A 25161-nucleotide genomic window follows, 5' to 3' on the forward strand; every position below is an offset into this window, starting at 1 on the left:
CCTGGGATGATTCACGTTGGGCCTGGCCCAAATGAGGTGCCTTTAAAGGGAGCTGCGAACGCAGCATTTCCTGGGAGAGGGTTGGCATGTTTGACCCTTAACCAACATATGCATCAGCTTCCCTATCTGTAAACAGAGGCTCATTCTTCCTTCTCCCTTCCAACTGTGAGGATTAGTTATTTAACGTACCCAGGGCCTTTGGAAGGGATTGAGTATCGCATATTATTCTGAGGATGCCTCAAGGGTCCAGCTGTTTCTGGCTTAATGACTGTCTCTCAGGGTGACTACATTCTGCGGCACAAGGCCAAGATGTTTTTTTCAGGAACCAAGCTACAAAGCCAAAAGCTGCAGTGGTTTTTAGCATCGTGTGCTGCTCTTGCCAGGTTACCCAGATGTATTGTCAGCAGGCTGTGGTGGTGCTGGTTGGACTGAAACGCTTGCAGTATAAAGGCCAATATTGTTCATACACGGTGTGTGAGGCAGACTCCTAATGCCGTGTTTAGGAAGGGGCCTGATTTTTTAGGTGTGCCGAGCATCTCAGCTTTGCTTGGCTACTGCACAGAGGTACGCATGGGGATGCAGAAAACTAATGTCAGGTCCTCAAGGGAGAAAATCTGGGTTATGAATTATAAATGAAACAGAAATAAGATCCCCCTGGAAGCCAAAATGATCTGTCCAATGTGCTTCTCAATTAACTGAAGGTAGATGCCTAACACTACTCAATTATGCCGGGGACAGTCAATTAACTATCCCTAGCCTAATCCCACTGATCCTCCCTTCTCTTTCCTCCCTTCCTGTCCTTTCCCCGCTACCGTGTATTCTTCCTCTCCCCGTGGCTCTGTCAGACTCCTCACCTGTGAATATCTTTTATATCTTTCATGGTTTCCAAGCTGAACTGGGTGGGACTGACAGGGTTCCCCCCACCCAGTGGAAATTGTGATTTGTGTTATACCAGTACTTGAAGCACTTTAATTGTCAGGGTCCTATTCTACCTGGTGTTGTATGCACATAGTGAGAGGTAGTCCCAGCCCTGAAAAGCTTCCAGTCCAAACCGCCAGGAAACCTCATCTCCATTGGGCAACGGAGGACCCAAGATGTAATGAGTGACTTGCTTAGGGGGTCTCTGATAGAGCCAGGAATGGAGTCCAAATGTGCTGAGTCCCAGCCTAGGGCCCTAACCATGAGAACATCCTTCCTATTGCATTCAAATAGTCAAGCATCACAATTGTTGTGGGGCCAGGAGACCTGCTAGCTAGTAGGGGAAGGGGGGATGAAGGAGTGAAAGGGACCGAAAGACTCTCTTCTACCCCTTCTCCTTTCTCTTGACATATTTCCACTTCATCTAAAAGGATTAAAGAGCTGAGCTGGCAATTTAGGATTTGTCCTTTTGACTGTCGAGCACAGCACAGCAGTGGGATTACCACAGCCAACCAGCATAGGGAGATTTGCATATTCATGGCACAAGTCTTGAGAAATAATCAGATGATGATTATGCAAATCCTTGCACTCTGCAGTATACATGTAGCGATGATGTAAATCAGGTGCCTAGAGCCAGTTAGAATTAAATGAACTCCAGGGTTATGGATTAAATGACTGTCACTCATCTACGCCTTTGGGTCAGTACCTGCAAGGAAACCCCCTTCTCACCCCTCACCCGGACATTTGTAGCTTATTTAGCTCATCCGCTTGTCACGTGGCTCCTTTTCAAATAAACAGAAGGTCCTTGTGCCTTTCCCCACTCAGGCTTGGAGCTGATTGAGGCATGGACTAGCTTCATCATGGGAAAAACAGTCTAATCCAGCCACTAGGGCCAAGTTCCTGGACCACTTGGGAGAACAGCTGGCTTCTGCTGCAGTTGCGGTGCCGGGCCTGGTACCCCAAAGATAGAGCCTTGCCCTGCTGAAAATCCATTTGCAGCACTGTTGGGATCTCTCTTCTAACCCTTTGCTGTAAATCTTCCTGCTGGCTCCCTCTTTTCTGTTGTATGAAACAGAAGCCGCTTGTCTTCACTTTCATGCACAGCTTATCCCCACACCGTGTATTTTTTCCCATTCTCTGTTATTAGCTCCTATCTTTGATCAGCCCACGATACCGTTTGTATTGCTTTGTCTCATGGGTGGAAGAGCTCCTTATACACATCTGCAGAAATGATGCTTTCTGCTCCTTCAACACCCCCCCACCCCGCCCCCAAAAAAACCACCCTTTCTGGCTGGGATGCCCATAGACACTTGACAACTGCTCTGCCATCCCATTGCTTCTTTGCACTCTCCCATTTCTCTGTACCCATATGGTTTTTTGTATCGTTAGACTGTCAGCCAGGGGTGGGTGAAATACATCCCGCGGGCTGGATGTGGTCCACCGGCCATTCTATCCGGCCCACGGGGCCCCTAAAAAATATAGAAAATTAATATTTATCTGCCCCTGGCTGCCTGTCATGCGGCCCTCAATGGCTTGCCAAAACTCAGTAAGTGGCCCTCCACCTGAAATAATTGCCCACCCCTGCTGTTATCTCCCTGGGGCAGGGATCTTTGCTTGTACAGTGCCTGGCACGTTGGGTCTTGGTGTGTTTTTACTACCTCTAGTCACAGCTGGTTGGTATATGTTCTGATATATGGTTTTACATTTTGTTCAGAAAATATTGATTTGACCGTGTTTGTGGGAATTGGCAGAGGTCATTGCAGGACCCCTGGCACAGCTTTACGAACACTCGTGGTGCTCTGGTGTGGTGCCAGAGGACTGGAAAAGGGCCAATGTGGTTCCCATTTTCAAAAAAGGGAGGAAGGAAGACCCAGGAAACTATAGGCCCATTAGTCTTACCTCTGTCCTGGGGAAGCTCTTTGAGAAAATTATCCAGGTGCACATCTGCAAGGGACCAGCAAGGGAGGTTATGCTTAGGGGCAATCAACATGGGTTCATTCAAGGCAGGTCCTATCAGACCAACCTGGTGGCCTTCTACAACCAGGTCACAAAAGCCTTGGACACAGATGTTGCAGTGGACGTAGTCTTTCTGGACTTTAGGAAAGCCTTCAACACTGTCTCTCACTACATCCTCATTAAAAAATTAGGCGACTGTGGTGTCAACGCCTACAGAGACAAATGGGTCACTAATTGCCTGGAGGGCCACACCCAGAGAGTGGTGGTGGACGGGGCGTTTTCAACCTGGGGGGGTGTGGGCAGTGGGGTCCCCCAGGGCTCGGTCCTCGGGCCCGCACTGTTCAACATCTTCATCAGTGACTTGGACGAGGGGGTAAAAAGTACCTTGTTCAAGTTCGCAGATGACACTAAGATGTGGGAAGAAATGGGCATGCTAGAAGAGAGGGACAGGCTGCAACTAGATCTGGACAGGTTACAGAGGTGGGTGGATGAGAACAGGATAGGTTTCAATACAGACAAGTGCAAGGTGCTCCAAACAGCATACAGCAGGGGTGTCAAACTTGCCCTGAGCTCCCTGCCCCACCTGAATGGCAGGGCTCCTCCCAGGCTAGATCTGGGGTGCCAGGGGGTGCAGCAGTATTGGAGGTCCAGGGATGGTGAAACCAGGTGGCAGTGGTAGGGCACTGATGGCCATGTCTGGCAGGGTCCCTGGGTCCTGGGGCAGGCCACACCTTTCTCTAGCCACATCCCCAACTCTTGGTAGCTGGCTCCTAGCCCAGTGGGCTGGATGCCACATGTTTGACACCCCTGGCCTATATCATTAAGATATCCCTAATGGAAGGTCATGGTTTTTCAACTAAGTCTCCCTTATGTTAGGTGAGTATTTTAGATCCTTGCCTATTGGCTTTTCTGGGATGTACTGGCTGTATATTTTCTTTTGGTCTTGGGAGACCAGGGAGATGGTGCCTTTGGTGGGTCATTGGGTACCACCACAACTTCTTGAATGGCTGAGGAGTCCAATACATGGACTATCAAGACTAGAAATACTTTGTTGGATCAGCTTGCATGTTTGCAGGACCAGGAAGCATGCCCATGCCTTGCTCTCAGAGCAATGTACAGGACTGCTTTTTATCTCTACCTTGTTATTTGAAAGTGCTTTGGTCGCACATGGAAATGGGATTCCAGTAAGTCCAACATTTCCTCCCACTAGAAGATACTTAGTTGTATTTCTTCTTGAGGGCTGACTGTGGGGGATGGAAAGGGCGGTTTTTCTTATTCAACTCTACCTAGTTAAATGTAATACTTAATAATTTCACCAAATTTATAAGATTTTCTTGTTTTTTAGGTATAACTATGGAAATTTAGGCTTCTGGTTTCTCTGGTCTGTTGTCCTTCTGATTTTGGCTTCAGTCTTTTTTATATACATTGCCCTCTTACTGGTAAGTAGCATTACTTGTGAACAAATCTCTGGCCTGGCAACTAGTTATGGGCCAAGCAAATGGGTGTTGGATCTGGATGTAGCATAGGCTAAGGTGTTTGGCACCTTTACCATTTTCAAATGTTTTAGCACTGTGAGACAATGGCACTACATCGCAAGAAGAGTCACTGTCTTCTCCCTGCCTTGAGCTAGAAACTTCAGTATAGGAAGGAAAGCGTTCTCCCTAATAATGCTTTGCTGCTTCTTGCTCTGCTGTAGAGTTTCTAAATGCCAGGGATCCTGGTTTTCTCTGCTAAAAAAAATATATATATATATATATATAATCTTTTGGGTTCAAAAACCCAAACCTTCGCTTGCTTAATAAAATTGAATAATTGTTTTCCAGCTATTTAAGTTGGTCTAATCAAAGATATCAGATTCACCCAAATAACCTTGTCTGCCTATGTCCTTAGACCAACACGGCTACAACCTACACCCCTGAAACACTCTAAGACTTTCAGACATTACAGTGATGGGGCCACAGAAATCCCGGACAATTTAAGATGTGCTGGGAACTGTTTCTAAGTGGATGTGTAGGAGATATTCATTTGCCCCTTGGGCAGCCCAGGAAGCCTCTAAGACAGTCAGGGAGGAGCAAGGCTGGTTTCTATTGCTCTACAGAAGGTGTCACGAAGCAGCAGACCCTTTCTATTGTTGCCTGCCCCGTGTGCTGCAAAACCACGTCACTGTGTCTAATTCGGTGCTGTGTCTTTGTGCATCTATTTGAGGAGCGGTGGGCGTTGGGAGGCACGAAGCCCTGAGGTGTCATTGCTGCTTTCTAAATGGGATTAAGTTAAGAAGGAAATGAGAGCATGGAAAATAATCAAGGGAGGGGAAAAAACACAGGCACACATATCACATATACCGCTGCCCTTTCAGAGCCCCTGGTGGGTGGCGTCTGGTGGAGGGACAAAAAACAGCTGTCAGCATCTTATCCCTGCAAGTATGAGACCTGACTCCTTCTGATAAGCCCAGGATTGCTTCAGCGGAGCTCAACCCTCATGGAAGCTCTTATCACTGACTTTATCCCAAGCTTTTTAAGCCCTAACCCTCTTTTTGAAGGGGGTTCATCTCCTCCCCTCCACTTTGTGAAGTGGTTTTCAAAGCCTGAAACAGAGCAGTCCCTGTTGGGTTTAAATAGCTGATGGGGTTAATTCAATGACAGGTTCCTTTGAGCTTGTGACAGCTCCATAGATGAGCGCTCTAAAGGCATGGGGAAAGATGAGACTGGCAGTATCAAAGATACGGTCCTGATCCGTTCACAGATTTGATATGGTCTGTCTATGCTGAATGGCTCTTTTCGATTAATTTTGTTCTTAACTGAGATAGTTGTCACAACCACTTATGCAAAGGCAGCTATGTAATAAAGATGCCTTACGCTACTAGCGCATAGTTCCTGTATAAGAGTGATTCCTGCCTAAGATTGATCCTAGTGCTATTGTGATGTGCACGCTGCAGGGCTTGTACTGCTTTGGCCATACTGGTACAGTTTGTCTATAAGATGTTGGACTGCCTCGTCTGCTGCCTGACTTCAGACTACTGTGGATAACCTCCTCTCTCCGGTATAGTTAAGTCAAGGCAGCTTTACTGTGTGGACAAATTGAGATGGGTCCACACCTAGAGGCAGCTACTGGCCTTCAAACCAGGCTGAGAATGACAGTGACACAGTGCTGTGACCATGCAGCCTGCTTGTTATATGCATAGCATCTAAGAGGGTGACTCCATTGGGTTTCTCTTTTAGTAACTCCGGTCTTATCAACCTCTTTTTCCAAGAAGACGTTTGAAGAGGGAACTGGTTAAGATTTAGAGGGAAATGTGTTTTTTTTTAAATCAAGCATTTGAAATGCTCCATTATTGGGGCTTTGTTAGAACATGGTTCACTCAAATATCAAACATCTCCTTGGAAAAAGAGACCTCTGTAAAAGAGTCTGTCTCTCTCACAGCTCTTTGTCCATGACAAGGAAGATATGACACTTTTGCAATTTCTAAGGATGATCTAAGCTGAAAAAAACCACGACAGTCTCTCTTTATCTATCACAAAGAAGTCAAAGAGAGTTGACTCTGATTTTTCTCCACCCTCGTCAGGTCACCTTTAAGCCATGAGGCTGACCTTCTGATGACGTGTGCATGGGAGAGACCGGGCCTTAGGTTTGCTGTCTCTGTAGGAATGTGGTTGGACGTTGGTATAGCCTGTGGGGTGGCACAGGATAGTGAGGTTTGAAGGTGTAGGACACAAACAACGACTCATGTGGCAGCTGTTTTGACCCCCCAATAACGCCACATACTAAACTCTCAAGGCTGACCAGTACTCCTGAGCTTAGTGAGACCTGCAGGGACAGCAATGAGGGAGGAGGAAGAACATATGGCCAGTGGTGGAAACGACTGGGTTGGGACTCTTTGCTTAAAGCCAATTCTGCTGTGTCTTCCCTAACTAGGTATTCCTGCTTTCACCTGCCTCTCACCCCTTCTGATGTGGATTCTTTCTTCCATCAGAAGATGATGTCAAAGGAAGCAACATGGGTGAAATCAGTGGTCCAGGTCAAAGCACCATTGGTTTAGTTGTGTTGGATTGTAGGTTGGATATAGAAGAACCTGCTTGGAGATTTAAGGGTGGTTTTTTTTGCATAGAAACCTGTATAGAGACCAGGAGGAGACAGTCTTCCAGGTCCAGTTGCATGCACATAGGGGCCTGGATCAAGGGACAGTGTTGCAGAGTCCTCTGGCAAAGAACCTGTGCTCCAAAAAGGGGTTATCAGGATCCCAGGCAACAAGGCCCTTATTCTTTCACCCAGGGATCTTGCATACAACCGGCTAATCCAGCCATCCAGAACCACCTATTCCCTGCCATGTTGCTGGTGCTCTGTTATATATGATGGACAAACTGGAACACAGGGAAGATGAAACTTGAATGGACATGATGAGTCTCTGGGAGAATAGGGGAGAATCCAGGAGTTCAGCTTTCTACATCCCAGCTGTAGTTTCTACATCATCCTCTCTCTCATATATCAGCAGCCACTTAACTAGGTAGCAGCCACTTCTGTCTTCCCTAGTAAATACCATTTCTTTTGTGTACAACACGCAGCCTTTAAAAAAAAAAAAGCTGCTAAAAATTGCAACATGTATTATATATAAGGAAAAACGGTAAGAGCAGTTTCTGCCCTTACTGTGCAAAAGCCAAACTAAAGCTTGCATGTAATCCACAGGGACTAGAACAATGGAAAGTCTTTTTTTCTTTATTCTGTCTTTCAAAACCAGCATTGGTCCTATGTTGGGGTGCATTGTTTGCAAGAAAATAGGGTATCATCATTGCATTGTTGTTTTTATTTCCGTTATCTCAGTGCCTGGTGCCCTGAGTCATGCTCCAGGCCATCAGCACGCTGGGTGCTGTACACGCGATTGGCTTGTGTCTGGTAGAGACAGTACATCGTGTTTTGCAGTCAGATAACCTGAACTATTCCCCTACCAGCATCTGTTCTACTTGTGAACGGCTTCTAGCTCAACATGCTGATCAGTCTGTGGAGGGATTTAATAGCTTTGGGGGCCAGCAAAGATCTGGGCTGGCTTCCTGTGCATCACAGGCTGTGGATTTTCATTGTTTCACCCAGGACCCCTATTTCTAGCCCAGTGATTTTTGGTTGACCAATAGCTCTTTGAGTAGGTCTCATAGATTTCATAGACATTAGGGATGGAAGGGACCTCAGGAGATCATTGAGTCCAGGCCCCTGCCCCCAGGGCAGGAAATCAGCTGGGGTCAAAGGATCCCAGCCAGATAAACATCCAAATGTCTCTTAAAGGAGTCCAGAGTAGGCGCTTGCACCACCTCCGGCGGCAGTCTGTTCCAGGCCTTGGGGGCTCAGACAGTAAAGAAGTTTTTCCTTATGTCCAGCCTGAAACGGTCTTGGAGGAGTTTGTAACTGTTTGACCTTGTCATCCCTTGGGGCGCTTTGGTGAACAGAGGTTCCCCCAGATCCTGATGCACACCCCTGATGTACTTATAGGCTGCCACCAGTCCCCCTGAGCCTGCGCTTTTCCAGGCTGAAGAGTCCCACGGCTCTCAGCCTCTTATCACAAGGCCTGTTCTCCTGCCCTCTGATCATGCGCGTGGCTTTCCTCTGGACTCTCTCGAGCTTCTCCATAGTTTCATAGTTTTAGGGTCGGAAGGGACCTAATAGATCTTCTAGCCCGCCCCCCCGCCAGGGCGGGAGAACAACAAAAGAACCCTAAAAACAAAAAACGGGACTCAAATGAGTCCAGCCAGGTAGGTATCCAGCCTCTTCTTAAAGATCCCCAGGGTAGGGGCCAGCACCACCTCCCTTGGAAGTTGGTTCCAGCTCCTAGCCGCCCTAACTGTGAAGTAGTTTTTTCGGATGTCCACATCCTTTTTAAATTGTGGAGCCCAGAATTGGACTCAGTACTCCAGCTGCAGCCTTACCAAGGCTGAGTACAGTGGGAGGGTTACATCCTGGGATGAGTACAGTGGGAGGATGACATCCTGGGACTTGCTTGAGAAGCATCTATGGATGCAAGCCAGCGTTTTGCTCACTTTACCAGCTGCAGCATCATATTGAAGGCTCATGTTCATCTTGTGGTCAATCATGACTCCTAAGTCCCTTTCAGCCATGGTGCTAGCAAGCGTAGCACTGCCGAGCCTATAAGCATGCCGTGGGTTTTTCTTCCCAAGGTGGAGTACCTTGCATTTTTTGGTGTTGAACGCCATCAGGTTTTCATCTGCCCACTTTCTGAGCCTGTCAAGGTCAGCCTGGTAACCATCCTGTCCTCAGGTGTGGATGCTTTGCCCCAAAGTTTGGTGTCATCGGCAAACTTGGCCAGTCCGCTTCTGATACCAATGTCCACATCATGTCTATGCAATCTCTTCAGCAATCCCAAGACCACTGCTGTGAAACAAGCCCCATCCCTTTGCTCCTGGGCTGCATGTGTCACATGCTGACAAAACGCCGTGTGGTTGTTGTCAGAGCAGAGCTGGAAACACCCAGCACCATGCACGAGGGGCATGCCTACTAGGGCTGAGAGCCCCACACTGTTCCTGGGCATGCTCCAAGGAAACTGCCTTGCAGTTTTTCAGGGGCAGGTGCAAGGGGTGGGGGCTAATTGTGGCAGCAAGCTTGGGGTCCCCATGGCCTACAGCAGGCTCAGGGCATCCCACCCTTGCCAAGGCTGACAGTCTTTTAAATGATCACTCCTGGGAAGGGAGACGTCACCAAACCACATCAGCCGTCATCGTTCCAGCGGTATTGCCTCCCCTGATGAGGACCAGTGTTGTTGTCAGCACAGCTGCCTTGGTGCCCACTGGCCCCCAATCAGCACGTGATGCAGGTGGTCCAGTAGGGATGCAACCAGTCTAGCTCCTTCCAGTACCCCCTGTTTCCTTGTGGTAGCTGAGACCAGAGCACACTGACCCTCTCGTTTGAAAGGAACAATTCAGTAGCCAAGAGAAGCCAGCTTTTAGCAGCGCTGGTTGTGTTAGCAAACGCTGCCTCTTCTCCCTTAATGATGAATCCAAGCCATCGACCCCTGGCCTTCTCCTGGCTTCCTTATTCTGAATCACTCAAGCAAGCTTTCCCCTTCCCACCAGCCCCCCTTTAGCCAAGTGACGCTTTGCACAAGTACAAAGCCTTCATTGTCTGGGCAGAGATCCTCTCCATCTGCACCCATCAGGGTGGTTGTTTTCAGTCCTCCCGCTTCAACAGCCCTCCTTTCCAAAAACAAGCGTCTTACCCCTTAGCAGCAAAGAGGTTGGGAGACATTGCATTGAAGGAGCATGCCCTTCCTCAGTGATACGAAAGGTGACAGAGAATTTTCCTCTGAACGGTGCAGCCCCTTGTAACCAAAGGGCTCTGGGGATGTAACCCATGGCAATGCAGCAGGGCTAGACGTTTCAATGATCGGGGGACTGAGTCTATTTATTCTTCCCCTAGCTAATGAATGAAGTCCTTTTGGCTACAGCAGGATTCATGTCTTTAGAGCCCTGTGTGAAGTCCCATCCCCTGTGTTAGCATGGGTTACAGAGATGCAGGGAGTCTTCAGAAACCCATGGTTTCAGCTAAATAACCACATAAGAGAAAATGCCCATATAGGACCATGACTGGCTTTCATGTAATAGAGACTTGCAGTCAATCACGCACTGGGCTCAAATAGGATTCTGCCAGACTGCAAGTATCTCACCTCAGACCTGACTGACAGGAAGAAAAAAGCAGTGCAAAAGTCTGGTTGGGGACAGTTCAGTCAGCTGCTGTCTCAATGGGGGATATGTGAGCTTCTGCAACTTTGCCACTGAACTAAATGGGCAACTGGACATCAATAGAGTTGCAACTATTTGCATCAGGCCTGAATTTGGCCCAAAGCTTTTGAATTTGTTAGATGGATTTGCTAATCCCAAGAGATACTGGGATGAGCATCAAATTGAAGCTTAGTGGTAGTTGGGACTGACCATCCCAGCCCATCGCCATTTCCTACAATGGTGTTATCTGCACGTCAGGCTAATGAGTTCAGCCTTTGTGAGGGTAGCAATGAAAGAGTGGTGTGCAGGTAGGGGAGTCTTTTAGTTTGTACTTGTAGTATCGATAGGGTCACCGCCAGCGGAAGATGCTTTTATTAATTTTGTTAGTACAGACGTAGCTGGGGCTTCATAGCCATATACTATTGGTTGTGGGGGCTGTTCAGCTCTTCAGGGGAGTGTAAAAAGTGGCACAGAAAGGGTGAAGGATAGATTAGCGAGGCTGGAGTCCAGGAAGCATAACAGGTATGTGGGATGTGCAATATTACAAGAGCCCAGCATTACTTTGTCTCCAGCAGTGACTGCTGACCAGGACTCCTACAGGACACTAGTTTTGCCCTTGGAGCACGAAACCTGACTTATTCTTCTCTTTGCCCGCATACGTACAGGTGCTGGTGTTAGTCATAAACACATGCTGTTCCTAGATGCACTGCCCTGGAGTGATAGATGCAGATATTTTACCCCTAGGAGGCAGATCCATGGCTCTATGAGGCTAAGCCAAGGCTGTGACTGCTTGGCAATGCCCAGGTATTTGCAACTTTGCTTACGGGAGAACAGAGCTCCTGGATGAAGTTATTGGGCAGTAACTTCATTCTCTGTGGTGAGTCATTACAAACCAAGGCCAGGATTTGACTAAAGGGTGCTCATGTTTCAATGAGTGCTTCAGTCCCTACTTTGGGTTTTCCACTGAGATTCTCTCTCTCAGTCCTCTTACTGATAGCACCTGCATGTAAGATATCTCTCTTGGCTAAATATAACTCCTAATCAGCACCAGCCTGGAAGCAGAGCGTGCTTTAATTGGATCATAAGTGACCCATGTTGTCTCACTGTAGGTGAAGTACTGGGGGAGGGGAGCACCCAGCTCCTGGAAGCTACTGCCCTATAAACTTTGCATCCAGCTGGAGCTAGCACTGACCTTGCATAGGACAGCCAAAGACAGGACCCCTCCCCATCTCTGCTGTAGGGGATGCACAGGGGAAGAAGGAGGCATGCACCACACAGGGTGTAGATATGTGTGGGAGGTGGGGAGGTACCAGAGAACAATTGCCCCAGACCACTGCTTGCATAATGTGTCCCTCCTTTGCCCCCCACCCCCCCCCAAGGACATGCTTCCTTCAGGAGGTGTTTCCCTTATCCCTGACTCAGTCCTGTCACAGTTTAAGGTTCCCCACCACAACTGAAGTTGTACTAGGGCTACCTTAGCCATCTGTACCATGCCTGAATCCTAATAGCATAAAAGGGTACTAGAGGCATCTCTTTGTTACTTATCTCATTGAGCTGTGATTTCTTCCTGGAAAGATAGCAGAGCCTCATGCCCTTGGGATCTACCTTGCACTTGCTTTGTAGGCCCCCGTTATGGGGTTTAAACACAGCTCACAGAATGTGCTGTACCAGCCCCACCTGGCCAAGATGCTTTCTCTTAAAGGTGCCTTCTTTCTGCCATGCCTCTGCTTTGCATTTGCTTGGTTGAATGCGCTGTTTGCATTTCTTCTCCTTGGGCAGCGACTTTATGCAGAGATCTGCTGCATGGGTGACGTGCCTCTAGCCATCCAGATGGAAAAGCCATAGGGCATAGGACTTGTGTGTTAAGGATAAAAAGAAGGAAGAGCTGCATTCATGTTGTTCTTGTTTCTGACAGATGTTGATGCAGTTCACAGATGGTTGCTCATCCCCCCTTTTCCATTAAATTGTTCCCCAAGACTCACTTAAGCAGTACTTGCTACTCCCCTGACCAGGGATGGTAGTTGCTGGGGGTCGCACAGACATATGGTTAAACTGGGAGACCTCTGGAGGAAGGGCTTCCTGGGCAGTACGGGCTTGGTAATGCTTGATTCAAAATGTGCCATGCAGTATAATTCCACACCTGTCTTCAGAGACATAAGGTCTTGAGAACAGACGTCACCGGACAGCATTTAACCAGGTTCTAATGGGATGAAACACTTGCAAATGTACGTGTTGGTTTGATTTCACAGGTCCTAGCAATGTGTTTGCTGTCGGAAGGCCAGCAGTTGTACCTGCACTGGAGTCACAAGGTGGGAAGAGTTGAGTCATTCGGGCAATTCTAAATCCTTGCTTTGGCACAGTTAGATCACGTCAGTGCTGTGTCCCTACACAAAGACCAAAATAGCTGTCTTCTGGGCGACATGACCATTCTTCTCAGTTAAGAAATTTGAACAGAAGCAACAAAATCTGTGTGTGTGTGTGTGTGTGTGTGAGTGAGAGAGAGAGAGAAAGTGCAAACCAAATAGCTGACCTCCCTGCAGATAGAAGGTGAGGTTTTCTAAAGCACAGTGACTTGTGCTCCCAAATCCTTTTGGTGCTTTAGAGAATCTGGACTAGACTTGCCAAGGAGGTGGTGCAGTCCCCAACCTTGGAAGTCTTCAAAAGGAGACTGGACAGACACCAGAGCAGGGGGGTTGGACTCGATGATCTTTTGAGGTCCCTTCCAGCCCTTCATTTCTGTGATTCTGTGATCCCACCCAGGTTCCTTAAATGCATAGAGGCATGGTACATGCAAAACCATTTTCAAATGTCCTCCGCTGCCAAGGCCGCTCTGGATTTCATCTTCCAAGGGAAATTTTCAGAACGATGTCATGGGCGTTATTCAAATGCAGCCTTCACTTAAGCTTATGCGAGAATGTAAAATGGATCCAGATCCTACACTGATTAGACAGATGATTGTGTCACTTGAATTTCTCCCCCATTTAACATGTATAATTCTATTATTCCCTTTCAATGCTGAAAATACAAAAGACATCTAGTTTTTTGTGGAAGTCATTTGAGGGCGGATGCCTCAACTGCTTAAGGAATTGGGGATTGGCTGTGAAGCCTGTGATTGGCACGCTAGCTGACACATCCAGCCCAGATGGGTAATATTTGAAAGTCCTTCCTATCAATGGCTCTTTAGTGCTGTATGCAGAATGGGTTGGGCTCCTAGTGCCATTGATAGCTGAAGTTGTTTCTCAGTACAAGGGATGCGCATTGATATCATTGGCTCCTTTGGTTGCAACTGGTGCAAATAAGTTCAAGAAAGAGGTTGGGTTACTTCTAGTTGTGACTGGCAGGACCTTTTGTCCATAAGTTTGAACATAGGATCATAGGGCTGGAAGGGTCTTCATGAAGTCATCTAGTCCAGCCCCCTACTCAAGCCAGGATTGTCCCTGACTAAGCCAAGTCTCTGTCCAACTTGCTCTTGAAAACTTCCAAGGATGGCGATTCCACAACTTTTCTAGGTAGCCCGTTCCAGTCCTCGACCACCTCAGAAAGTTCCTCCTAATCTCCAGCCTAAATTTCCCCCGCTGAAGCTTGAGGCCATTGCTCCTAGTCCCAGCCCCTATGGCCAATGCTACATCTTATCTTATCTGTAATCACCCTTCATGCATTTGAAGACTGTTATCAAATCCTTCCCCAGTTCTCTCTACTCCAGACTATAAATACCCCTACTTCTTTCAGCCTTCCCTTGTAGTCCATGCTTCCCAGGCCCCTAATCATTTTTGTTGCTCTGTGAACATGCAAAAAATCAGTGATGAATTTGTTCCTGGAATAGCCTTTAACAACTGTGAAGCAGCTGACTATATTTCTTGCAGGGGGGGTTACTCTTGCAAGGGATACATGGTTTCCAAAGCTATTACACAAATCGGGTATTTTATAAGCTCCCACTTTCAGTGGGTGAAACATGTTGTCTTCTTCAAAAGTACCGGGCATTGCCAGCTTGGCTGCTTCTCAGTTTTCAGGGAGTTTTAGCAAATACTGTAGTCCTCTCCAGTTATTTTAACAAGGCCTGAACCTCTGGCTTGGCGGACACTTCCCTACTCTTCTACTTTAACCATCTCATCCCTGAGCCACATGGTTGGGAAGCAGCACAAGGTGGTCTGTATTGCTGCTGAGCATTTTGTCTCTGCTTCTGGGTGGGAAGAAATTCATAACCCTTCCAAGAGTGCTAATTGACTGGGAAAATCATTTAGAGAGGGCAAATCTCTAGAACAGTTTACCTGTGACATAAGAGACCACTTGTAATTTGGGTCTGACGTTGGCTGACCTAAAGCATCACCCAAGTCATCCTCAGTCACAACAGGTCCAACCAATGAGAACCTCTACCCCCCAGTAGCAGCCTGTTTTTACCCCCGTTTGATTTTTCTGCCTCTAACCCACCTGGGCCAGCCCAGATAGCCATGTACTATGCTATCGTGTGGAAGATATTCTAGAGTTCAAGCCACATTTATAACCCACCAGGCAACAAGAAGTGAGGGCAGCGTGTGCATAAATATGAATCGCAATTGCCGTGCAGACATCCTGCAGCTATGTGATGTCCTGTTTTCCCCTCCAGATCGGGACTTGCGTTGTACTGGGATTCTCCATAGCTGCCATCGCTGCATTATCTGAGCTGTGGGGGGATCAGTGGAAAACCGTCCGCCTTTCATTCCAGGTAAGAAAGGAGGGAAACTCCATGTCCCCAAAGGCAGAGACGGGAAAGCAAGAGTTGATTTTGTTTCCATTGATACATTTTCCCATTAGACAATGCAGTTTACTCGGAATCAGATTTTCCACACGAAAATGCCGGTTTCAGTTATGTTTTATTTGCCCGCTCAGGGGCATAGACATGAAAAAAAGTTTTGCTCCAAGACGTAGCTTTTTTTTCCTTGCATATATCTCACACCCCAATGAGACGCACACCCTAGTTCTGGAAGGCGGCGTGTAGAAAGAAATTATTTCCAGATTCAGGGCGGATACCTGGCTAAATGAGCAACTGGACATCAGTAGAGCTGCAGCCATTTGCACGAGGTCTGAATTTGGCCCAAAGCCTTTGAATTTGGGGCAGGGGGCTGGGCTCAATGATCTTCCGAGGCCCCTTCCAGCCCTTATGTCTATGAAATCTATTCAATTTATTAGGTAAATTCTGCCTTGATTTACACCTCCAATAATCTCAAGTGATATTGGGATGAGCATCAAATTATAGTAGCTTTGAAAGGGTTAACACCGGACTCTGCCCCTCCTGCTTGCTGGCAGGGAGAGAAGCTGGGGGCCATTTTATAACATGGTGTCTTCATGCTTCTATTCCTCCTTGCTGCTATCCTGGCAAAGAAAACCAATTTCCCGTCTTTAGGGCATGTATCCCAATTGTGGGAGGCTGATTTTTTTTTTGAGAAAAAGGGTGTGTGTGCAGTACAGTAAATTCACAGCCCCATGTTTCCCTTCCCATTTTGCACCAGATGTTTCAATCCGAATGGTCAGTATGGCTTCTTTGTGGTTTTGTTGGTAGTGACGGTCCACTTCAGCTGGTTTGCAGGAGATCAGGACCTCCTGGCCTGTAGCATCTGCTGGGGCTGGACCCTCATGCTGCATGTCCCGATTACCCTGCCCCAGGGCATAAAGGGTGAATTGGGACCAGCAACGGATCCATGATTTTACAAAGTGGGGTGCGGCTGCAGGGCCTCCTCCCTTGCTCCTCCGTGCTGGTGCAGGTGTCAAGCACTGCAGAAGCAGCAGCTGAGGACTTAAGTCCCAGGCAAGGTAAGCATCCTCCCCTTTCATGATCAGAGGCACATTCCCTCCTCTCCCTGTCCCTCCTTCCCCCATCCCCCCCTTCTCCTGCCTGCACTGCTGGGTGCTATCCTGGGGGTGAGAGGAGCTCCTGCCCAATCCAGCTGGGCTGCTGTCACTGGGGACTCGGGCAGTGGCCAGGGGGCATGTTCCCCTGCCCTGTGCCTGCTCCTGGGCTGGCAGTGAACACCCAGGGGAGCAGGCATGGAGGGGCAGTGTGCCTGTCTGCTGCCACCACTGCACAATCCCAGGCTGAGAGCTGCCCCCATGCAGCCCAGCTGGAGCAGGCAGGGAGGACAAGGGAAGGGATGTGCCTCTGAGCGCAGAGGGGAAGGGAGCACGGGAATGCTTCCCTTCTTTGAGACTTAAATCCCTGGCTGGTGCTCCAGCAGCACGGTCAGAAAGCGGGGGTGCAATCTGCACCCCGTCTGGATCCATCCCTCAGCAGGCCCAGTTGATCCTCAGTCCCTTTCCTTTGCTACCAGCTGGAGCTGTGAGCAGTGTCTCCACTTCGTGTTGCACTTGTGAGCTCCACCATGGCATTACTGCATGCTGTTTTCCTTCCAGCGGAGGTGTCAAGTTATTGTCTGGATCCAAGGCTCTGGATCTCTCTGAGACTTTTCTGCCCGTCTCCGGCTTTGACCAGCTCCCTCAAAGTGACTGCCTCTGATGGCACAAAGCAGGGCTGTGTCCGGCTCCCGGGGGCCACAAGCCTTGGGGCTGCACTAGTGCAGGGTTACATTATGCATGCACATGCCTCCCCAACTCTTGCATGGTGTATGGGCGGTAGGATCTCAGCCCATGCAGTGCAGCACCCACCTCACCTGCAGCTCCCTAAGCTCCCGCAATGCACCGCGGTGCATGGGGGCTTGGGGCTGCCAGCTCACCCAGCTCTGCAAGCTGCTCCATGCTGTCCCACTCCATCCTGTGGAGCAGGGTCCAGTAGCTGAAGCCGGGGAAAGGCAGAGGAGCCCAGCACATGGCCCAGGGGCAGCATGTTAGCTCCTTGTGGGTTGCATGTGGCCTGTGGGCTGCCAGTTGTCTGGTACAGACTTTGCTGACACAGAGCAGTGATGGTCCTTGATCCTGAGGGACAAGTAGTAGGGAAGACCTCTCTGCAGGCTGGCGCCAATGCCTCCGACACTGCAACAAGATCAGTGGCAATGGCTGTGACTGCAATGGATGTCACGGGGGATCCCCGTGGACCACAGTAGAAGGCCTCTATGTCGAGGACTCTTCTCTGTGCAGCTACAAACCTGACAAGTGCCTGAGAGACACTCCTTTGAAGACCATCCCCAAGTCCTCAGGGGCTTATACCGCACAGCTCAAGAGGGAAGCGACAGGGCACCAGACCTCTTTGAGGCAGATATCTCCTTACTCTTGGTCACCATGCCAAAGACCCTCTGAGCCCCTAAGGAAGAAGTGGAGGCTCCATGGGGTTAGCCCATCACTGCTTCCTCAGCAGGGAGACTTGCATCCACCTTGAGGCAGGTGGTTCGAGGGTTCAGCCTAGATCTATGCCTGAGTGATGCCTACTCTTTTCTCCACTCCATTTTGGGGCTATTCCTACTATTTCCAGGGGGTTTGGAGCAGCATCCTGTTGGATGGCCCTGTCCAAGAGAGATTCAAGCTCTGATACTCTATTTTGTTCCAGACTCTGCGTCTCCATCCCAGCCTACCTTCCCCACCCCCTTTCAGCTAGATCAGCTCATCATCTCTCTGTGCAGGGTCTCATAGTGTCCTCACATGCTACAGGGGCTAAGTTCCTTAATGGCCTAATGCTTGTATTTCCACCAGTGCAAGAATTGCCCCCTGTCTCCCACCCCCGCCATCCTGGACTCCTAGTGATGGGTCCCCATTTTGAGACCTTAGCACCATAGTTTTTTTATACCATCCCTTAGCAAAGACACCCTTCGTAGCAGTGGTCACTTTTGCCCATGTAGTAAGGCAGTGGAGGGCATTCACAGTAGACCCGCTGTCTTCTACAAGGACACGGTTGTGGTCAGGAGCTCCCAAAAAAGCAAGAGGAGAGACTTCACCCCTTGGATGTATTTGGAGCTGTTTTATTCCACCTGAGAGACCCAAATCATTTCAGGGTCTCGCTGCCTTTGCCACCACATTGTCTCTATTGATTACCAACCTGAATTTTGGACTTTATTCAACCATGCTCTCCTCTGGCTAGTGTACAACATCCCGGTCAGGTCCAAGCGCACTTCACTAGTTATCAGGAAGCTTCTACAGCTTCTTTCAGATGTTTTCCCATTGGCGAAATATGTAGAGCAGTTACCTGGGGACTGTATGGACTCTCCCCCGGTGCTATTCCCTTGCACATGCATTGAGGCCAGATGCCCATTTTAGCAGGGCTGTCTGACAGCTGTTAATTAGCGAGGCTCTGAGCACCTGCCCACACATCAGGTTGTTGTGTGTGAGGCACTAGAAATAGGATAATTATGGACAAACACTTGAATAGCTAAAAATAGCTTCCTTACAGTAACTGCGGTTCCTTGCGCTGTGTTGACTTTGTCTATATGTATCCAACCGCCCATCCTCCTCCTCTACTGCTACAGCTTTCTATTCCTGGTTTCTATATGGGTGAAAGAATTGCAGGAAAGCTGGCCCAGCTCAGCCCTTTATGGCCTTGAGTGAGTGGGGAACAAAGAGTCAGGGTCCAGGAATAGCCTGAACGAGCATTACGGGTGAAAAGACTCCATTCTTGAGTGCAGATGCATGCCCGTGCCACCAGCACAGTGATAATGGCACAGAGGGTTGGCATCTTTGGAAGAACGGCAGTCGTGCTAAGGCATGCGGCCACTTTGCTTAGCATTTTTTCATTTGGTGCGATTTTGTTTGATGTGTCACCTCTCTGCCCTGGTAAAACCAGTGGAAACTGATTTTCCAGGGAGAATTTCCAGAGGTTCATGCATTTCCCAACCTGTTGTAGAAGTTACTCTCCATCAAATGTCTGCGAGTCCAGATATAGAGATGGAGAAATGGGTAAAAATAAGCTTCCTCAGCAGCAGCTCCTACCCAGTTTTGGAATCAAACTTGAGCTCAGCATTTGAAAGGGTGTTTGGAGATGTCGAGACAATGTCTTCTGTAGGAAGTTTGAGGCTGGGTCTGTTAGCGCTGCAGCTGATGGAGTGACTCCGTGGATTTGCATTGGTTTTGGCTATTATTGTATGGACTAACCCAGGCCTGTCCACATCCCCTGGCTACATGATGCAAGGGCTGCATGCCCCCTGGTTGCATGCCACACCAGGTCATGTGCCCCTACCCCTTGCCATGCTGCATGGTGGGCACTTCCCCATTGCACTGTGCCAGCACTCCCATGCCACCGGCTTCCCCGCTGCTGCACCTATGCTCTGGATCCCCAGGGTGCTCTGGCTGTGGGCTTTCTCAGCCCCAGGGGCTGCCCTGCTCTGCCCTTCCACCCTTAGGTGTAGGGGCAGGAGACAGAAGCTGAAAGAGCAAGGGGGAGCCTGGAGACTCTGAAGGCAGCAGCAGGAGAGTGATGGAGGGAGCTGGGGGCCTGGAGGCTGCAGGTGAACCCTTTGGAGGCCACCAGTTAGGCAGCCTTGGACTAACGGAAAGAAAAAAATGCAGCATAAAACCATTTTGAGCTTGGATAGTGTTTTTTCCTACTGTGAATTTCGGCAGGTCCAGGTTTTAAAATGGACCGAGTGTCAGAATAGCACGAAAGAAAAAGTGGTAGATGCTCTGCTACGTTTTTCCAGTTCTCTGCAGAAGCAACTCCCTTGACTTCCATGGAGTCACACCGGCATACATCGCAGTGAAGAACTTAACCCTCTCAGGGCAAAGCAAAAGAGAATAGTTTTGTGAGATTTCCAGGCCACTTTTGTATATTCATGATACGCGCAGTGAAGCTTCTGACCCTTTGAAGAGTTTATCCTTTTGAGTCAGAACTCATTTACGCAGGCGACAGCCGGTCCTCATGAATAGTCAGCTGATGAGACATGAGCATTACAGCAGCTGGCTATTTTGTGCTGGAAAAGCAAGAAAGATTCCCAAGGTCACAAATTTGAAGCTTAAAAATAAAGAAACAGCTAGAAATGCATTTGAATCCAAGTGGAATGGAGCTAAAAAGCCTGGGACCAAGTGCTTTATTTGAATGAAGAGGAGTGAAGGCTTTTGTGCATTGCAAATTTATGCTGCAGACTATTAATGAATTAGACCAGGAACATCACAGAATGGTGAGCTTCAAAGGGGTCTCAAGGGTTAACCCCCTGGAGGACTGATTGGGCAAACAGGATTAATTGGAGCTATTACAATGACACTAGTTAATGTGATTGTACTGTTGGAGATTAAATGTCATCACTCATTTTGGGACTATAATTACCCTTTAGAGAATATAAGATCACTCTTTACAAGTACATTCAAGTGTGGAATATTAAGGAGGGAGAAGAGTTTTTAGGATGTAAAGCACCCCTGGCACAGGATCAAATGGCCACAAATTGGCTACTGAGTGGAAGCTAGATGATGTCCAGATATCAAAAGCATGAAGTTTTGCAATGAACTTCTCAGTCAGGTTAGTGGGGCCAAAGAACCTGAACCGGTTTGAATAACTTTATGGGAAGATAAGACAAGGGGTTCTTAGTTAAGCAATCAGCATGTGCAGTATTGGGAATCAAGTAAGTGCAGGCCCTGGTCATGGGTATACCTTTGTCGACTTGTAGCTAATCCCATGCTTCAGGACTTTTGCTGATCCACAGCGAGGGGCAGGAGGGAATCTTTTCTTCCCTTCATTAATACTGGAGGAACGGGGGATGCCATTTTGCCTTGCAGTCAAGCTCTACATTAGACACAACTAAGACGGGGAAGGTGTGGACTGGGGTACACCCAAATACTTAGAAACCTCAGGTTTCTGGCTAGAAACCCTTGTTTCTTCTGCTTGGGGTAATACCAGTCGCCACATTTGGGGCCAGAAGGAATTTTACTCTGAGGCCACGTTATTAAGGACCTGGGGTGGGTTTTGTTTTCCTCTCCAGTGCAGGGGAAGGAGCCTCTTTCTGGCAAGACATTGGCAGTGCCCTCCACTCCCTTGGCTCTCAGCTGTGGGTTCTTGTGAGCTGTACCTGGGGTCCTGGGTCTTGTGCTTTGCAGTGGTGTACTGGGGTTTCATGTGATGATTTTAGGGATTCCTTGGCTTAGTGATTACCTGAGTGGGACTGGACTTGATGGACCTGGGGACCCCTTCCAGCTCTATGTTCCTCTTGTCTCGAGGATGGCCACCCAATCTTAGTAAGCAGTGACATTTGCAACGTGGTCTCTGGACTTGCATGCTATGGCAATGGGAGCATAGAAAAAGCAAATGGGGAGCTCAGCACCACACAATGAGCCCTTGGGGGAAGAACAGTATTGTGATTGGCTTTCCTGGACTAGCTTTTGCTGATTTGGGAGGATCACGCTGATTCTCCTTGGCTGGAACAGCTGATCCTCCATGGGATACAGAAAATCAAGGGGAGAGGCATTTTCTAAAGGTTGCCAAGAGGTGCTGCATGCACCCAAGCCAGGTGTGGACTTGGAGAAGAAGCTTAGCAGTGACCCTTGGATGTGGAGGGATAGCTCGACTGGCCCTATCAGTAGTAGGGCTCAAACATACGAGGGCTAAGTAGGAACTATTTGTTTCTGCAGCTTTTCACAGCAATGCTTTGTCTTCCTACCAGGTCACAGCTCCCTATCTCCACGTTGGCGCCATAGCAGCCATGGTCTTTCTGTCCTGGCCCGTGGCTCTGCATGCTGTCCGGATGGATAGAAAAGGTACAGGAGGTCTGTGGGGGTGTCCTCGACTCTGTTTTGTGTGCATGGCAGAGATGGGGATACAGGCCACGCTTCTCAGAAATGGGGAATGGGTTTGCATGGCTCGGTTTCAGATGTCTTTCAAGGGGTCTCATTCTTGGAAGGTGGTTGCCCAGGCCCTCCACACCCTCCCCTTCCCATGCCAATGCCCTGGGTAGACATTTCCAGCAAGAACATTTCCCATACCAGTGCAGTTTGGCTCAGGGATGCTGTTGCTGTCACATGTTTATGACCATGTGGGAACATGATCGCATAGGAGCGCCAGCCCTTGAGTTGTCCTTGCTGCAGACACCTGCGCCCCAGCTGTGCGGGGCCTTTGAACAACCCAGCAAGACTTGGGCCCTACAATCGCATCCCTTAGGTCGCTCCCCTATGGTCCAGCTCTATTAGACCTTAGTGAAGGGGTTACAGGCCAGGGCTAATGAGGAAGCCTTTTTCATGGGAGACCCTCAGGGTAAGGTGAATTGGGGAGGGAGGCAGGGTCCAAGTCCCTTCTTTTTTGCCCGGCTCTGCCGGGTGCAGTGTCTCTCTGGGCTGCTCCTCTGGTGACAGGTGGCTGCATTAGCAGCTCAGCAGAATCAGCAGGTGGCCAGACAGGGATCCGAGTAGCCACAGTGCCAAGATGGGCATGTTTTCTCTCCCCATTCCTCCTCTCAAGGGACCCATAAACACTGTTTACAAGCTTCCTCTTCCTCCAGGCCTTTGAGCAAGGCCTCCTCCTCTTCAGCTCCATCATCAAAGTGAGGGATGTCTGCCTGGTCCGTCCCTGGGTGATTTAATGATAGGTTCCCCTGGGGCCTTGGCTGTATCTTCAGCTTGGCCAACCAAAGTTGGACGCAGGATGGACTCTTATTAACTAGCAGTCTAATGTCTTAGGGAGAACTTTGCTCCTGGCATAAAGAAAATGGCACACACTGAAAAGCCACCTGGTGTGCGAGGCATTAGGACAACCCACGCGTGCCTCTGGCTCTAGCCCTTCTGGTGCTGTCATGTTTGCAAGTCCCCTGTGCACATTACCACAAAGGGGCAATTGCAGCTTTGCACTTCAAGCTTCAGCACCAGCAGTCCTTTCCCTTTCCACAGTGATTTTCCTTAGTATAAAGAGCAATAAGCATGAAGGAGGCAACTGAGATGGTGCATGTGGGGAGGCCTGAGCACTGTAGCTGCTAAGGAAGTGATTTGCCTTCCTTTATTTATTGCTCAGGGAAGTATTGTCTAGCCCAGGGGTGGCCAACCAGGAGCACGAGTGCCATAAGTGGTACGGACAGCCTCTGTGCATACAATCATAGACAATGAGGTTTGAAGGGAGCTCAGGAGGTCACATCTACTCCAACCCCCTGCTCCAAGCAGGACCAGCCCCAACTACATCAACCCAGCCAAAGCTTTGTGGAGCTGCTACTTAAAAACCTCCAAGGATGGAGATAGCACAACCTCACTGGGTAACCTCTTCCAGTGCTTCACACCCTTCCTTGTGTGAAAGTTTTTCCTAATACCTAGCCTCAACTTCCCCTGCTGCAACTTGAGCCCATTGCTCCTTGTTCTGTCATCTGCCCCCACTGAGAACAGTTCAACTCCATCCCCTTTGCCCCTTTGCAACCACGCTTCAGGGAGTTGAAGGCTGCTATAGAAAGGCTGCAGGGCACGTAGACGACTGGGGAGGGGACAGCAAGCAGAGCAGGAGATCAGGCAGGGAAAGGCAATCAGAGTGGTGCTCAGAGAGGGTGTGGGGCTAATTTGCGGCATGCCTGACAAAAAGGTTGGACCCACTGCTTAGGCACTTGAGCAAAAGTCCAGGGGCTAAGAGCTTCTGGCTTTAGCACGGTCTCTTTCTTTCTGACTCAGTTTCTCCAGCTATTTTATTTGCATTTGCCTGCTTCCTGGAGGAATTGTGAGCATTAATTAGCTGTGGTATATAAAGCAAATTAATATTTATAACTGCTACCATGATATGTTATCATATCATTTTAATTATGCCATCATTAGACCCACTGATCTTAGCAGCTCTCCCTGATACTGTTCATGGGGACAGCCAAGTGTCTGAGTAAGTGCTCCTTTGTACCCCAAATTATGGTACAGGGAGTGGAAACGTGAGATCCTTGTCTCCCAGCTCAGTATTCGTGCCTGGAGCCCCTCAGCTGAGGGGAGAGCAGGTGGAACAGCCTCAGTGTAGGCTTGAAGACAGCTTGTGCGGTGCAATAGGAGCATGAGTCAGATGCTTCCCGAGTGACTTGCAAACGCAACGCCACCCATTCAGCAGCATGCGCTTGGCAGGGATATCTGCACAAGAGTGCTTTAAGAGCCAGTAGCTTATCTGTGGTGGAGCAAATGGCTGCTGCCCACTGACACAGCATCTAAAGATGGAGGCAGATACCCGGGCCATAGAGGCCAAGGAAACCCAAGGACCTGGGACCCAGAGCAGGCCACTCTAACACACTGGAACTGACCCCAGCTTTAGGAAAGGATGGACAACAGCCTGACCTGCAAGGCAAGCATCTGCCCTCAGGTGCAGAGTGATGGAGGTCTCGGCTGCAGCATCCTCCTTTTCCATGCAAGTGAAACTTAAAACACCGCTTGGCATTACTTTGATAATTTAATGTCCAGCCTGAAAATAGGACCTTTCCTCTGAGGTTGGGTAAATTTCGCCATGCCCATTTTACAGTTGGGAAAACTGAGGCAGAGATCGAGACTTACTCAAGGTCACACTGCAAGTTAGTTGCAGACCTCAAAGCATAAACTAGGCATCCTGAATCCCAGCTATTTGCTCTGGCCACAGGGCAACACTCCTTTCCTGGCCTGGCCTGTGGCACTATCTGGTGATAAAATGAAGAATAAAGGAAAGAAGGCAGTTGGGGGGAAGAGGAGTCGATGATTCATATGATCAGTCTTGGCCCAAGCTCTTTGATAGGACATTGATATAAAACAAACTGCAAGGCACGCT

General features: G+C 48.9%; 1 protein-coding gene across 1 annotated transcript in view; it reads left to right on the plus strand.

Moving 5' to 3' along the window:
• GDPD4 (glycerophosphodiester phosphodiesterase domain containing 4) overlaps positions 1-25161 on the plus strand; it is a 36272-nt gene that overhangs the window by 1139 nt on the left and 9972 nt on the right. The window contains exons 3-6 of the mRNA XM_025202072.1: positions 4220-4313; positions 12839-12898; positions 15193-15291; positions 22091-22184. Of these exons, the coding sequence (XP_025057857.1) occupies positions 4220-4313; positions 12839-12898; positions 15193-15291; positions 22091-22184 (347 nt within the window). The remainder of the gene's footprint in view (positions 1-4219; positions 4314-12838; positions 12899-15192; positions 15292-22090; positions 22185-25161) is intronic.

This window comes from Alligator sinensis, unplaced genomic scaffold, assembly GCF_000455745.1.
Source record: "Alligator sinensis unplaced genomic scaffold, ASM45574v1 scaffold1008_1, whole genome shotgun sequence".
Lineage (NCBI taxonomy): Eukaryota > Metazoa > Chordata > Crocodylia > Alligatoridae > Alligator > Alligator sinensis.